Source organism: Folsomia candida, unplaced genomic scaffold (assembly GCF_002217175.1).
Source record: "Folsomia candida strain VU population unplaced genomic scaffold, ASM221717v1 Fcan01_Sc007, whole genome shotgun sequence".
NCBI lineage: Eukaryota > Metazoa > Arthropoda > Collembola > Entomobryomorpha > Isotomidae > Folsomia > Folsomia candida.
Window position 1 is genome coordinate 3,278,989 of NW_019091199.1, and position 14,063 is coordinate 3,293,051.

The following is a 14,063-nucleotide window of genomic DNA, read 5'->3' on the forward strand; positions in this document are numbered from 1 at the left end:
AAATTTTTATCATGTCTGATAAAGGAATACAAACGTAAAACAATCATGCTTTAGTTTATATTTAAACATGCAACATCAGACTTGGGAAAATTAGACCGCTCAATATATGTAAGAGTTCTTTTTATTCTAACAACTTTCCGAACTTGTAATTTTTCACGTTTAAATACCTGCATTTTACAGGATTTATCCAGACTGGAAACATTCGTGGTGGGTAATGGCGCAACAGTGTCGCGGGTTCGACTATTAAATTCCAACAGCCATTTTATTTCCTGGATAAAAGAGCGTCCCAAAGGACGGATAGTACTGTATGTACATACGTTTGCATGGTATGAGTTATCTCGCAATGGGGGCAAGCAAATTGAACATTGACATTTTATTGTCCCGTGTTATTAGTTTAGCCTAAGCTGGCCTTGCTCTCTGCTGCTTCACCCAAGAGACTGTTCATCTGTAATTGATCCCATTATTAGGATGTAGTCCGGTCGTGTTTGATACCCTGTCTGCGGTTGGGGTGGGGTTGACATGAGGTGACAATTGGCATGACAAGAAATTGGGACCGGAGAGAGAGTGACAAGCATACTCTCTCCCTCACCGACATCCCATTCCACGTAGACTACTGAAGATTATGGCAACACTATTTGGTTGTTTTGTCACATTGGTCCATTTTATTTACTTTTTTTTTTACTTTGCTCGCTTTATTGGACTCGGGGAACCAGATTTTCCCCTGACAAGTAAAATTTGTTTGACATGTTGTCAAATTAAGTGAAACCAACATACATATTGGTATTTACTACCTTTACTATTTAGCAGTTTACTTGAAAAGGTTGCGTGTGGAATTAAACATGTTTGCTTGTTGTACTCGTGTATTTATTGGATTTGTATCAGAAACGCATTTTTCTATACACAAATACATTCTTATGCACACGTATGATTTACAAATTCTTCTCTGTTCTCGTTTGATTTGTGACAAATGCATTTCAAACAATCGCACACACCCAGATGCAGCCAGCAGTGATATGGATATACGAGTCTGTAGTTATTTATGTGTATGCGTACGCGAGTACCGTCAGCGAGTAGTAATTGTGGGGCAACTTAAAGCTTTACATCTTTAAGAAAATTTGATTAGAACAGGCAAAGTAGCTGATCACGATCTCAGGCCTTCATCTTGAGCCAAATGCATACATTTATTAGCCGAGTGAAAAACAAGATTGAGATTAATGATGCTGGTGGGGTTTGAAGAAATCTGGTGATGAAGGGACGGTTCGAGGAGAGGCAGTTTTTTCAAATTTTCCAACTCCTTTTACCACCTAGCACAAAATGTTGTAATAATGCGAGGAGATTTATTCATTCGCTAAAGAAAGGAGGATGATAGGAGTGCACATCATTTATTTTATTTTAAGTCAACGTGCGGATGGAAGAGAGGAGGACAACCCTCGTACTTTTTTAGAATGCTATTTAATTGTCATGTAGTTCTCCATTTAGCGTCCTAGAAGAGAGGAGCATAGCCAAGTAGTCGCACCATTGAGTGACACAGCAGCTTTTTCAACATTTTTAATTCCCTGAATTGAAACTGCCAACACAAGAGTTCAGTTTATTTGCTTGGGGAGTGATTAATTAAGTGGAAAATGAGTCGACACCGCCAAAAACTGCTGTTACGGACGGGCTGCCATATCACCGATTCACATTTTACATTTCATATTTCAATTCTCTCTTCTTACACGGCAATTTCAAAGCAATGCATTTTTGGACGCAACAATTCTCCTCTTGTTCCCTCCTGTCAGACGATACAAAGGAAACAAATGGAATTTTTACTCTGCATATGCAACGTCCAAAATGGGGCCGACTTTTATTGCTTTTCCATTCCTGTCACATTATATGTGTAATTTTAGTATTTCTATAGTTTAGGCTTTGTCCGATGAATTATTAACGCGATGAATACTAATTGAGCAGATCCATTTCATTTGTTGGTGTGAAATACACATGTGCGTTATTCACTCTTACAGATTGTGATATAGATGTCAAACGGGAGATCGAATGCAAATCGAGTGAAATATTAAACGTCCCCCGATCTGTACATCGTGTGTGTCGATATACCCTAACTGACTGACTTGATTTCATTACTGCTAAACTAGATACAGTGTGTTCGTAGTTAGCAGGGTGCATGTGAGCAATTAGGCTTCGTTCGATGTTGGTGGCTTCGAAATTGGATTGTTGCATTGCATTCAGCGAGTCGGTAAAAGTTGGACAGATTGTGGGCGTATTTCGACGCTTTTATTCTAATTTGAACCTCTGGGTGACAAGACGAGCTAATCAACCACCAACCAAGGGAACGACCGATGGGTGCATTACCATAAATGATTTTGAACATTATTATATTGTGTAATAAATAGTAAAGAAGGATGACAGAACAACTGGGTGGCATTTTTTACCATCATTTTTATAACGCTTATTTTCGTATGGTATTCACAATGGCTGCTGCACAACGGTAAACGTTTGATGAATCTTCGTATTTCGTGATTTACATAATTACATGACAGCACAGTACAACATGCAACTTTTAGAGAAATGTATGTTAAAATCATTTATCTTATTTCTTTATTTTTGTAAATGTTATCTAATGCATTACATGTTTTGAAGGCTTTGAATCAGCCACGTAGTAAATATTGTTCAATATTGTTAAGCTCAATTAATACCTAGTGAAGATCTACCATTTTGTCTGGTTACAGGGACCAAACTACTTATATATTGGGATAGATTTTACAAGCAAGAATTCTCAGACAGGACGTAACAATGAAAAATATTAGGATCCACACCACGTCCCTGCGAAAGGAAGGCAATATTAATAAAGTGAGAATTGTAGAAGACCTCGGCGTCGTTCCTAAGTAGCACTATTGGATTAGTGTAATACGGTCATTTGTAAGATTTGGGCAGCGTTGGTGTTACGGCGTTGATGATGTGCACCGAGTTGTGAAATTGTGTTACAACTCATATTTTGACAAAACGGATTTCACAATTTTGTTTGTGGGTGGTTGCTCTGATTCGGAAGCTGCCACACATTTCACCTCATTTATTTCGTTGTAAAAGTGCCATAAAATTCACCATTTCACATCGCTACACTACATTTATGAATGAACCCACATTTTCCGTGTTGAATCTCAAAATCTCACTCTCAGTGCAATGCGTATTTAAGAAAGCAATAAAATTAAGTGTCCCAAAATTTATTAAAGTTGTCGTTGAACCGCATCTCATTGAAGCTGCACGCTGTTCATAAATCTTGAAGAACTTGAACTGAAGAGAGCTTATACATTTTATAGTCTAAAATCACACCTCACTTTCGTATTCACAGAAATGCTGCATGTCATGCTAGATTTGGCTATATCCCATCCCACTACGATAGATATTAGCAACAACCAGTGTCATAAATAAAACATATTAAAATTAATATAAATAAGAATAAAATAAGTTCCAAATTTAACAGCCTGAATAATTTCACGTAGATTAGCAGCACAATAGCGGCGAAACATGGTTGACAGTTTGAATTCAATTCATCTACCGTCTAAAGTATTTGTATCTGCGTATTCGAAAATGGTGTGGATCTTTCGTCGATTCCTCTCCACAGTCTCAACTACTATTTGTATCACTACGATGACGGTGGCAGACAGCATGGAGACAACGAGAGGAGGGCACAATAGAAAAACCGACAAAATTAGCCACGGACATTCAAAGCCATTGTCAATCTTCACCTTCCTCTTTGTTGCTCGTCGCCTCGTTTCCTTCTTACGCACTAACTCCTTTGACATTCAAGCCAACTAAATGCTTGCCACCAACCAAACAATGTTTCATATTTTCATGCTAGGGAGACCAAATTAGAAAATTGACCAACTTTGGCACCATTTCATTCATAAAACCTCAAACCATGCAAACTAAACTCGAAGCAGCATTGTGAAAAACTGTATTTCATTTACATTAGTCTTATTTGAAGGAATGATGAGATGCTGGCGAAATTTAGGAGGTATTTAAAATCACACTTGAAAGCATACTTTAAGAAATCAAATCTCACAAGGGAACCTTAACTACTGTCCCATCTCGATTTCCTTCGTAATAGCCTTAATCGACAGATAATTTAATGAAACTAAAACTTTGTCATAGAACATGCGGTGCAAAATCACGTTTTCGCGAAATATTTGGCGAAAGCTGCACCAAAACCTGCATTTTCCCAATGCTTTTAACATAGCCCCAGCGTTTCGAATGATGAAATAAACTTTATAGAATATTGAAAAAATATTTATGTACCCATCCGCGTAATTTCAGCCCCATCACGAATATGCAAAAAGTGGTGCAAACATTTGCCAATTTTTTGCAAATTGCGAAAATCGGAAAAATTTCGCAAATTTGAATTCTTCGTTCCTTTAAATTCAACAAAATTTTAACTAATGTAAAATGGAATTTTTTTATTGCAAAAAATTTGCAAAAATTTGCAAAAATTGAAGTACGCAATTTTTCAATTTTTCATTATCGTTTCATTATACAAACTAAAAAATTATCATTTACATACATATGCATCTACGAATGAAGGAAAAGCTTATTTGTTTAACAACTAAAAATCACGCCACACATTGCAATTTTTTGCAACTTGCAAAAATAAACATCGCGAATAATTTCGAAAAATACGTAAAAATAGACTAGCATTGGTTATTTTAACTAATTTTCATGAAAAATTGCGAACTTCAATTTTTGCAAATTTTTGCAAATTTTTTGCAATAAGAATATAGTATTTTGCATTAGCTAAATTTGTTAATTTTGTTCAATTTAAATGAACGAAGAATTCAAATTTGCGAAATTTTTCCGATTTTCGCAATTTGCAAATAATTTGCAAATGTCTGCATCGCTTTTTGCATATTCGTGATCGGGCAGAAAGTACCCGGACGGGTACATAAATATTTTTTCAATATTCTATAAGATTCATTTCATCATTCGAAAGGCTGGGGGCTATGTTAAAACCATTAGGAAAATGCAGGTTTTGGTGCAAATATTTCGCCAAATATTTCGCGAAAACGTGATTTTGCACCGCATGTTCTATGACAAAGTTTTAGTTTCATTAAATTATCTGTCGATTAAGGCTATTACGAAGGAAATCGAGATGGGACAGTAGTTGAGGTTCCCTTGTCAGTATGTACATGTAAAAACGCATATGTAAAATTGGGAGCTCCCAAAAAGGAAACGCACGGTAAACCTGATTCAACTTTTTTACGTACAAATTTTGCCCAAAAAGAGAGAACCTGAAACTGGTCTCCTCTAAATAATGTGAATTATTGTGAATGAATAATCAGAGTGAACATTTACACTTTTTTTCGGTGGATAAAATTGACAGTTTAAAAACTCGGGTTCAGCCGCAGCTGCGCCAGTTCCCTCGTCGTCATCAATAAAATTATCGAAATAATCGTTTATGTAGTTGATACCCTTTTTCTCTCGAGCTGTTTATGCATTTCAGCTGAGCAGGATTCTGATTTCCTACGTGTACGACCACCCTATCAGGCTCATCATCTTGTTATTTTATGCTTCACTCCCTGCTGACCAGTTGTTTCGGTTCCCGGAATAAATTGAGATTTACATTTGAGATTACACACCTGTGAGTGGACTCGTGTTTTTTGCTTAGGAAAATCATGACCAAATTTGCAGAATGGCTCAGAATACACTGTAAGCAGTAAGCCTTTAAGATATGACATGCTGATATGATATAATTATGTAATAAGTAATTATGTAATAAGCCTGGCTCGGGCTAATTAAGTCTGCACTGTAGGTGTTGTTTTTTTATTTATTGGCATAAAGTGATTGGGAAAAATTTATGGATGGTACAAGAAACTAATAATTTTTTAACAAGAACTCTAACATCCACCTCTGACGTGTGAAGCCAAACCAGTCATACTGCCACAGTGTTTGTTGCAATTCAGGCACACAGGACTTTGGCCTTTGCACACGCGGTTCCTGTGTTTTACAAGGTTGCTATGATACTTGAAATCCTTACCACAGTCTTGACAAATTGTCACATATGGCGCCCCTGGACAGTCCCTCGCTCTGTGGAGTGCTAACCTACCAGGATTACCGAACTCTGTGTTACAATCAGTGCATAAAGTTATTTTAGGGCCATTACATTTAGCAACGTGCCGTTTAAAATTTTTTCGGATAACCCTGGGTATACCAGTGGGTTCATATCCACAATTGTCGCACTTGAGCTTCCCAACTTTGTTGTTAGGGATAACTGGAGGGTGTATGATGATTTTTTTTAGAAATGGCATGGCAAGGTCTTTAGCTGTTGCAATTTTATTGCTACACTTAATATCTATATGGTCACTAAGACGCACATCCATGTCATACAAAGGAACACAAGTTTGGTGAAGGTCTTGTATTGACTTCGATGTGATGACATAGTCCAAAGTGGAAGTTATGTGATTCACTTTGTTAGAAGGATGTTCAGCATGTCTAGTAAAGACGTTTGGTTTCCACAACTTATCTGCTACATTTCGAAAACCATACTTCTTTATGATTTTCTGTAGTTGGTCAAACAAGTTAGACCTGCCGTCTGGTTTATTATTTGGTTTCAATTTTTGCATATTGAAATCTCCAAGCCAAATGCAATGCTCGTCTGAATGTTTTCTACACAAAAATTTAATTGTAGTCAACCATTTTTGTTGTTCAGCTGGTCTACTTTTACGCTTGTAATTGTTTGCTGGGAAATAGATATTGAAAAACAATATCTCTTTATCCAACAAATCACAATCCACCATCACCTTCATAATCCGTTCAGGATTTACTAGCAGGTTAGGATTTGACGACGTCAGCACCATATGTCGGACTTTGACGTTTTTATAAAACACACAGACTCCATAGCTCGATTTTAATGGATTTGATTTCCACTGGATTGATGAATGGAAAATGGAATCAAATCCATAATGCTGTTCTACAAAATCAGCAATTTTCTGCTCTTCAGTAGCCAGAAGTTTACTTTCCTGAATAAAAATCAACTGAGCATCATCTTTTATCCAATGAGTCATCATTTTTGTAATTTTTTCTTCTGTGATCCCATCAGCATTCCAAGAATGATATTTAAGAATTTTAGACATTCTAAAATTATTTAAAACCGCACAAAGCAGTTTTACTTAACCGCACAAAGCAGTTTTTATTTGAAACCGCACAAAGCAGTTTTTATTTGAAACCGCACAAAGCAGTTCAGAAGTGCAAATATATAAACTAAAAACTAAAAATATATACAAAAATAAATAAAATCTGGTGGTGAAGGAAGACGAGGACACCACTAATAGAATCCGAAGTACGCTGCTCTGCGCTGCGGGAGGAGAAGATTCTTCTTAATTGCACCAATTGTCTAAAATAATAAAAACAAATTCAGTCATCTTTGCTAACCTGGCTTTATTTTAATTTAATTAAATAAATTGGACAAACTTTAGTCCACGAAGAAACACCAATGGTAAAAAGGAGACGACACACGACAACAAACAAATAGAATCCTAAGTATGCTGCTCTGTGGGAGGGGCGAGGAAGATTTATTGTAAATTACTACAAAAAGGAGTGAAGAATGATTAATTAGACAATATCTTTGCTAACCTAGCTTTAATTAGCAATTAATCAATGAATTAATTGATAAAACCTTGCCTTCACGAAAAGACAGAACGACGAAGAAACAAATAGAATCCTAAGTATGCTGCTCTGTGGAGGGAGGGGAAGATATTTTGTAAATTTCTACAATTTGAAAACAAAGAAAGAATTAACCATAAATAAATTTACTTGCTAACCTAGCTTTATTTCTATTAATCTACGAGTAAAAATAAAAAAAGACGGCTTACCTTGGACAACGTTTGATGAGGAGCTGATGGGGAGAGGAGTTGACGACGACCACGAGTATTTGGATGCTGATTTTCTGTTAAAAATGCACCAGTAATTATTATTATCAAGTATTTATGGCTTACAAGATATTTAATTGTTAATAAAATACAAATTACCAGAAATTATCTTCGGGAGGAGAGAAGAAACGTCCACCCTGCACGTGTTTTCAGAAGAAGTGAGTGAGCGAGCAGCAGTAGTGGTGGTGGCAAAACGTTACTAAGAGATCGATTCTCAGAGCCCGCCACCACCACTACTGCTGCTCGCTCACTCACTTCTTCTGAAAACACGTGCAGGGTGGACGTTTCTTCTCTCCTCCCGAAGATAATTTCTGGTAATTTGTATTTTATTAACAATTAAATATCTTGTAAGCCATAAATACTTGATAATAATAATTACTGGTGCATTTTTAACAGAAAATCAGCATCCAAATACTCGTGGTCGTCGTCAACTCCTCTCCCCATCAGCTCCTCATCAAACGTTGTCCAAGGTAAGCCGTCTTTTTTTATTTTTACTCGTAGATTAATAGAAATAAAGCTAGGTTAGCAAACTTATTTATTTATTAACAATTATTTCTTCATTTTTAAATTGTAGTAATTTACAAGAAATCTTCCACTCCACCCACAGAGCAGCCTACTTTGGATTCTATTTGTTTTGTCGACGTTCTGTCTTTCTTGTGGGCGCTTTTTTGTGAAGGCAAGCTTTTATCATTTAATTCATTGACTAATTGCTAATTAAAGCTAGGTTAGCAAAGATATCATTGAAGTTATAATTTTTTATTCATTTGTTTATTTTGTAGTAATTTACAAGCAATCTTCTCCACCCACAGAGCAGCCTACTTTGGATTCTATTTTTGTTGTTGTTGGTGTGTTGTTGTTGGTCCTTCGTCTCCCTCCTCAATCCCAGTTCTTGGTGGGCGTTGTTTCTTGAGGTCAAGGTAAGCATTGCATAATTTGATTAAGTATTAAAATTAAAGCTAGGTTAGCAAAGTTTTTATTTATTTTTGAATTTGTAGATGGGAAAGTTTAACCATAAAGTGATTGTGACTGGACTCCCATTTGGGAGTGCCTTCACTTTGTCGGTTCCTGGTGGTTCCGGTGGAAAGCGTGGCGGTGGTTCCGGCGGTGGAAAGCGTGGCGGTAGTGCCGGTGGGGGGAAGCCTGGTGGAAACAAGGGTAAGTATTAAATGAAAAAAAAATTCAAGACTTAACAAGATTTCAATGTTGTAATCTTTTTATAGATAAGAAAAAGAAGAAACAGAGATGTTGGCGATGCAAGGAAAGAGGCCATCCAGGAAAGTAAGTGAAGTTCATATTTATTATTCTATGCTTAATGATAAATTAAATTTTTCGGTTTAATTTAATTTGCTTCTTTTACAGGGAATGCAAATACTCAGAAGAAGAGGCTGCTGCCAAGAAGGCAGAATTTTCTAAGAAAAAAGAAGAGAACGCTTCGACTTCTTCTTCTACTACTTCTGCTGAGGCTGTCAAGCCACCATTTCCAGGGTGGAAGCCAGGATGCGTTGTGCCCCCTCCCCCCACCCATACTAATGATGTTGACATGTAGTTTCGTACTTTTTTTTATATTAAATTCATCTGTTCGATTACCGAGTTTGTTATCTATAAAATAAATCAATCATTGTTAAAAATAAGAAAAAATTGGCGTGGAGCTTCGCCCCATATTATCATTTTTGCATTTTTTCCAATCATTTCCTAAAATAAGAAAAAAATGTGTGTGTGTCATTTAGGTTCGATTTTGTTTGTGTAAAGAGTTCTCCCCTTCGGGGCTCATCGCTACCACCCTCATTAAGTACGCTCACTCACTCGCACTTTCACGTTTCTAGGAGCAGGGCAGCTCGGCAGTTTTCATTCCAAAAGCACTTCTTTCTCCTCTCATGATACATATCATCATCGTCGTCCACGCAATGAGAGCTTGACCAACTTCCCTGTCACGCGATCCCTTCAACCCTTTCTTCACCTTTTGTGGAATTTACGGATTTCTTCTTGGATTTGATTGTGTTTTAGAATGACTCTGGTTCATCAAGGGCAAAAGAATCATCAAATTCACCCTCAGTTTGTGTCACAGAAGCCGATTTCCAATCATAAAACCCATAAATACTGATCATTAAAGGAGCCGTGTGTAGTTTATATGAATGGCCGTAAGATATTCAAAATCAGATGTTGCTTTCCAGTTTTTTCTCATGGACTCAATTACATACACTAAAACAGAGTTTATTTCTAATTTGCATGTCATAAAGTTGGCAGGCACGATGGGTTATGATATTGATTATCATTATTACTAACTAGACTAGTCTAGCTGTGTACTACAGTAAGCGAGCACAAAAAATACTTTTATTCGTGACAGGTATCCTTCCCCACTTGGTTGGTGTACGAGTCAAAGCCAACCCCAAACTTGTGGGCATTTACCAACAAAGATCATTACTTCCTCTTCCTGTACTTTATTCCTCATTTCTTAAAAGTCTCACCTCAATTCCTCCAAATAAATACCAAACTTTTTGGGTGAAAGCTTAGCCTCGTCACTGAGCATACCAACTACAGAGCACCCATCATCGCATCCTGTGGCCAGGAATGAAAAAGTTGTGGACAAAGAAGGACCCAAAAGTCCAACCCAAATCAAATGATACAAAAGACGAATGTGTGAATAGCCGTGGGGGTTTCATTCTTTAAATTAGTGATGGGTGTTATTCTAGTTGGCTTGGGCGTGAGTCATATCATCCGACGATGCGATACCCTCAGTGCCATTAGCCTCGTCTACTATTTGTCAACAGGGCAAAAAGGTTGGATTCAATTACAACAAAAGAGCTGTGACCGGACTGATTCCTTGAATGAGTACGATGCAGTTTGAAACTTGTCCCATTCCGCTTTTTCATTATACAATACAATTAGAAATATTGGACTCGAGCCTTTATTTGTCCTGTCCTAACTGTTACACAATTCCACCAAATAAAACCAATTTTCTCATGTCTGCTCCTTTTCTTCCAAGATGAATGCAATTTGTTCTTTACTTTCGCTGACTGAGATTTTGTAAAAGCATATCATCTTTAGTCGACTGGTTCAGTTCGCCATTGTGAAAGTGACAGATTATGTGTAAACAGCAGCAGCGAGTCCGTCGTGGCGGCGAAAATTATGTCACCCATTACTTTCAAAATGCATGTTTTAGCCAGTTGAATTTTCAAACTTTTTCCAGACTTGTGGGTTTTAAAGCTTTTATAAAATTGTGGCGACAACGAGCGACACGAAATTAGAATAATTTATTTGAGCATGCATATGACAGCAATTTGTTAAAATAGATACGGATTCCTGGTGGGTGTGCACAATATATGCGCGCCTGGCTGTCCGCGGTGGTGGTGTTCATTCCCTTGTTGACAGAACAAGGCAAGATCCGGAGGAAACGAGACAATGGACTTCCGATTTCGGTGCTGACAGCGTAGAACGAACCTCCCGACTTACTTGCAGCATATCTACATAAGTACGTACAATAGAGTGCAAGATAAGGATACACACGTAACAGGGAACATGATCAAACAGACAATTTCTTTGCCATCACTTCATCTCACTTAATTTTATTACCAGGATGGAAGCTGATGGTGGTGGTGGAAGGACATTATTGCTTGCCCAGCCAAGTCGGTCTTTCTTTGTAAATAAATGAAGTAAAGTTTATTTGTTTTTTTTTATAGCTGAGAAGGTCAGTCTCATAATAATTGAATTTTTTACCAAAGAGATAACACTTCAATAGTGGAAGTGATGTGCAGGAGTTGGTCTGAAATTTTGCATCTTTCATAAAATACCTCATCGTTTCTCCATCGGTCATAAATAGCCGTCATGATAAGCATCATTTCAAACCGCATCTGCCTTTCGGCTGGTGATGATGATGATGATGAAACAGAGATTCTACCCGCCCCGAGGAAAAATCATCCCAATCATTTATCTCCATTTGGGCTGACACAAGTGAGTTGACTTGGACAATCAATTTTAATATGAGGCGAATATTATTCGGGATGCAGCCTGCCGATCTTCTCCTCTGGCTTTTACCCACTTATTCCACACATCCCTTCCGGCACTCTTCCTTTCAGCCTCTCCTCCAACGTTTGGCCGCAGACTTACTTATTTACAGATCTCGGAGGTTTTTCTAAACGTGGTGACTTTACAGCAACTGCATCTGCAAACACCTTTCCTCCGTCATCAACTCAACCCCTTCATCCAAAAGTAATCAATTAGCATTAACAGCAACAGCAGCATGTCGTTTCTCTCTCTTTCCAGGAGGAGGAGAGGCTGAGGTGAGGTGATTTCGAATGGATGATGTTCAAAACAGTGTTTCGTATCTAGGAATGGGTAACGAGGATAAAGCATATTACATATTGACAGTTTATGTTTTTTGCAAAATTACAATGTCCATTTAGCAATAATTTTGACACTCTATAGATTGATTTATATATTTGCAAAATAATGGGTAGACCTTGATTGGCGTTAGTCACGCCTTCAAGGCTTGACTGTGCAATTGTGAAAGGTGCACATATTATTAGCGTGGCGTCTGATACATAATCTGGTTCTAGCCTTCATCCAATTCAATATTTGAGTATGTGTATTTTTTGAAGGAGTGTAATCTCTCGTTCTCGTCAAGATTATCTGCAGTCAAAACTGTGCACGTTATGAAACTTCCCCACTTTTATAGAAATGCTACTCACTCGAACGAAAGTGTATTTCGTAACACTGCAGCTGCCTTAGCGCAGAGTATGAGGAATATTATGATGCTACTACATACATTAAATTGGCCCTCAAGTCCACGTACACCCAGGAAGGAATCAAAGCCAATTTTGATGTCAGGGGGGATTGGATTGGATTAAGCTGAATGAAATGTGTTCTTTTGATTCCTTGGTGCTGGGCATCTATACATGTTTCGTCCTAAACTCCTGTCAAACCCTTAAAACCGTGTTGTTGGCAGGATATAATCAAGTGTCACGTGTGTCGAATCTAACCGAAAGTGATCTGTTGGCTGAGCCCTACATACACTCGCATACATATTTTTGTTGTGCAATATATAGGTGCTGGAATACGTGGGGAAAATATGGATGGTGCTTTGTACTCTATTTCATTTCTCTAGTCTCTCTCTTTATTGTGGTGGAATGGGCGTGTGCATTCAGTTCTGTTCAACCTTTGTACTCAAGTCCCCCAACCATAACGTATGTAAGTTTAATAAATAAATCTAGACATGTCTCAGTCACCAGGGACTCACTGCCAACCTCGTCACCGTGTCAGAATTTTTGACATATTTGTAGAGGAATTATAAAATACTAGCGAATCAAAGAGTAGAATGTGTAATTTTTCAGACATACTTAGAGAAAACATTATTGTGTACAGAATTGGATCACAGATAGATGAAAACCCATTTTAATTTGAACAAGTATGCAATTCTGATCTGAAAACAAAAAAATCTGCTAATATTTTAAAAAGTAAATGCGTACAGTTAGAACCTCCTCCCATTTCTACATTCTATGTGCATATCTACATCATAGATACATGTGTACATTGTACTAACGTGTTGTGTTGGAAGGAAACATTGAATCAAACATTCTGCACAACAAGCAATATGTAATCGTCCCAACAAAACGGGAATTATCTGATCTCATCGGAGAAAAGGGGAGAGTGATGCTAAAGAGTCCTCACAGACGAGTAGATCCGTATGTTGTATGTATTTATAAGGGGCCACTAATGTGGATGGAGGGTCCCCCGCTCTTGAATTTCGAGTCGAAAAATCTTCACCAGGTTGAAGGGCTCTACAAATCCAACTTGAACTTAAGCACGGTCAACCGTTCGTTCGTTCATCCATCCGCCATCCCAGTTCTCCTCATCTCATTTGCATCTCTAAAGGTATTCAATTGAAGGGCATGATCCGCATTTTTATTTCTATTTTGACCCGTCGCACCCGACCCTCCATTTGTAGCCCAAATGGTGCATGGCTGGTAAAGGACCCGTGTGAAAAATTGAAAAGATGGCTACAAATTTTACGGGTGAATTTCAAATTTATGATCAATCACCATGATTCGATTCGGGAATATGGGAATCAGAAGCCCACAAACTTTTTCTCTCGTCGCAATGGCGAATGTTCATAAATCAACAATTTGGGTTCGGAATATCCGTAACACAGATTCT

At 37.7% G+C, this 14,063-nt stretch overlaps 1 protein-coding gene and 1 long non-coding RNA gene across 2 annotated transcripts; both read left to right on the forward strand.

The window, feature by feature from the left end:
• The first annotated feature begins 74 nt into the window (after nucleotides 1-74).
• LOC118436327 lies at nucleotides 75-799 on the forward strand. The gene is made up of 3 exons (XR_004835364.1): nucleotides 75-108; nucleotides 181-326; nucleotides 394-799. It is a non-coding gene; the product is annotated as an uncharacterized LOC118436327 (long non-coding RNA).
• A 7,508-nt stretch (nucleotides 800-8,307) lies between these two features.
• Nucleotides 8,308-9,499, forward strand: LOC118436301 (serine/arginine-rich splicing factor RSZ22-like). The gene is made up of 5 exons (XM_035854068.1): nucleotides 8,308-8,383; nucleotides 8,488-8,830; nucleotides 8,909-9,068; nucleotides 9,134-9,191; nucleotides 9,273-9,499. Exons 3-5 carry the CDS (start codon nucleotides 8,909-8,911, stop codon nucleotides 9,457-9,459), a joined length of 405 nt encoding a protein of 134 aa, XP_035709961.1. The 5' UTR covers nucleotides 8,308-8,383; nucleotides 8,488-8,830; the 3' UTR covers nucleotides 9,460-9,499.
• Nucleotides 9,500-14,063: the final 4,564 nt, after the last annotated feature.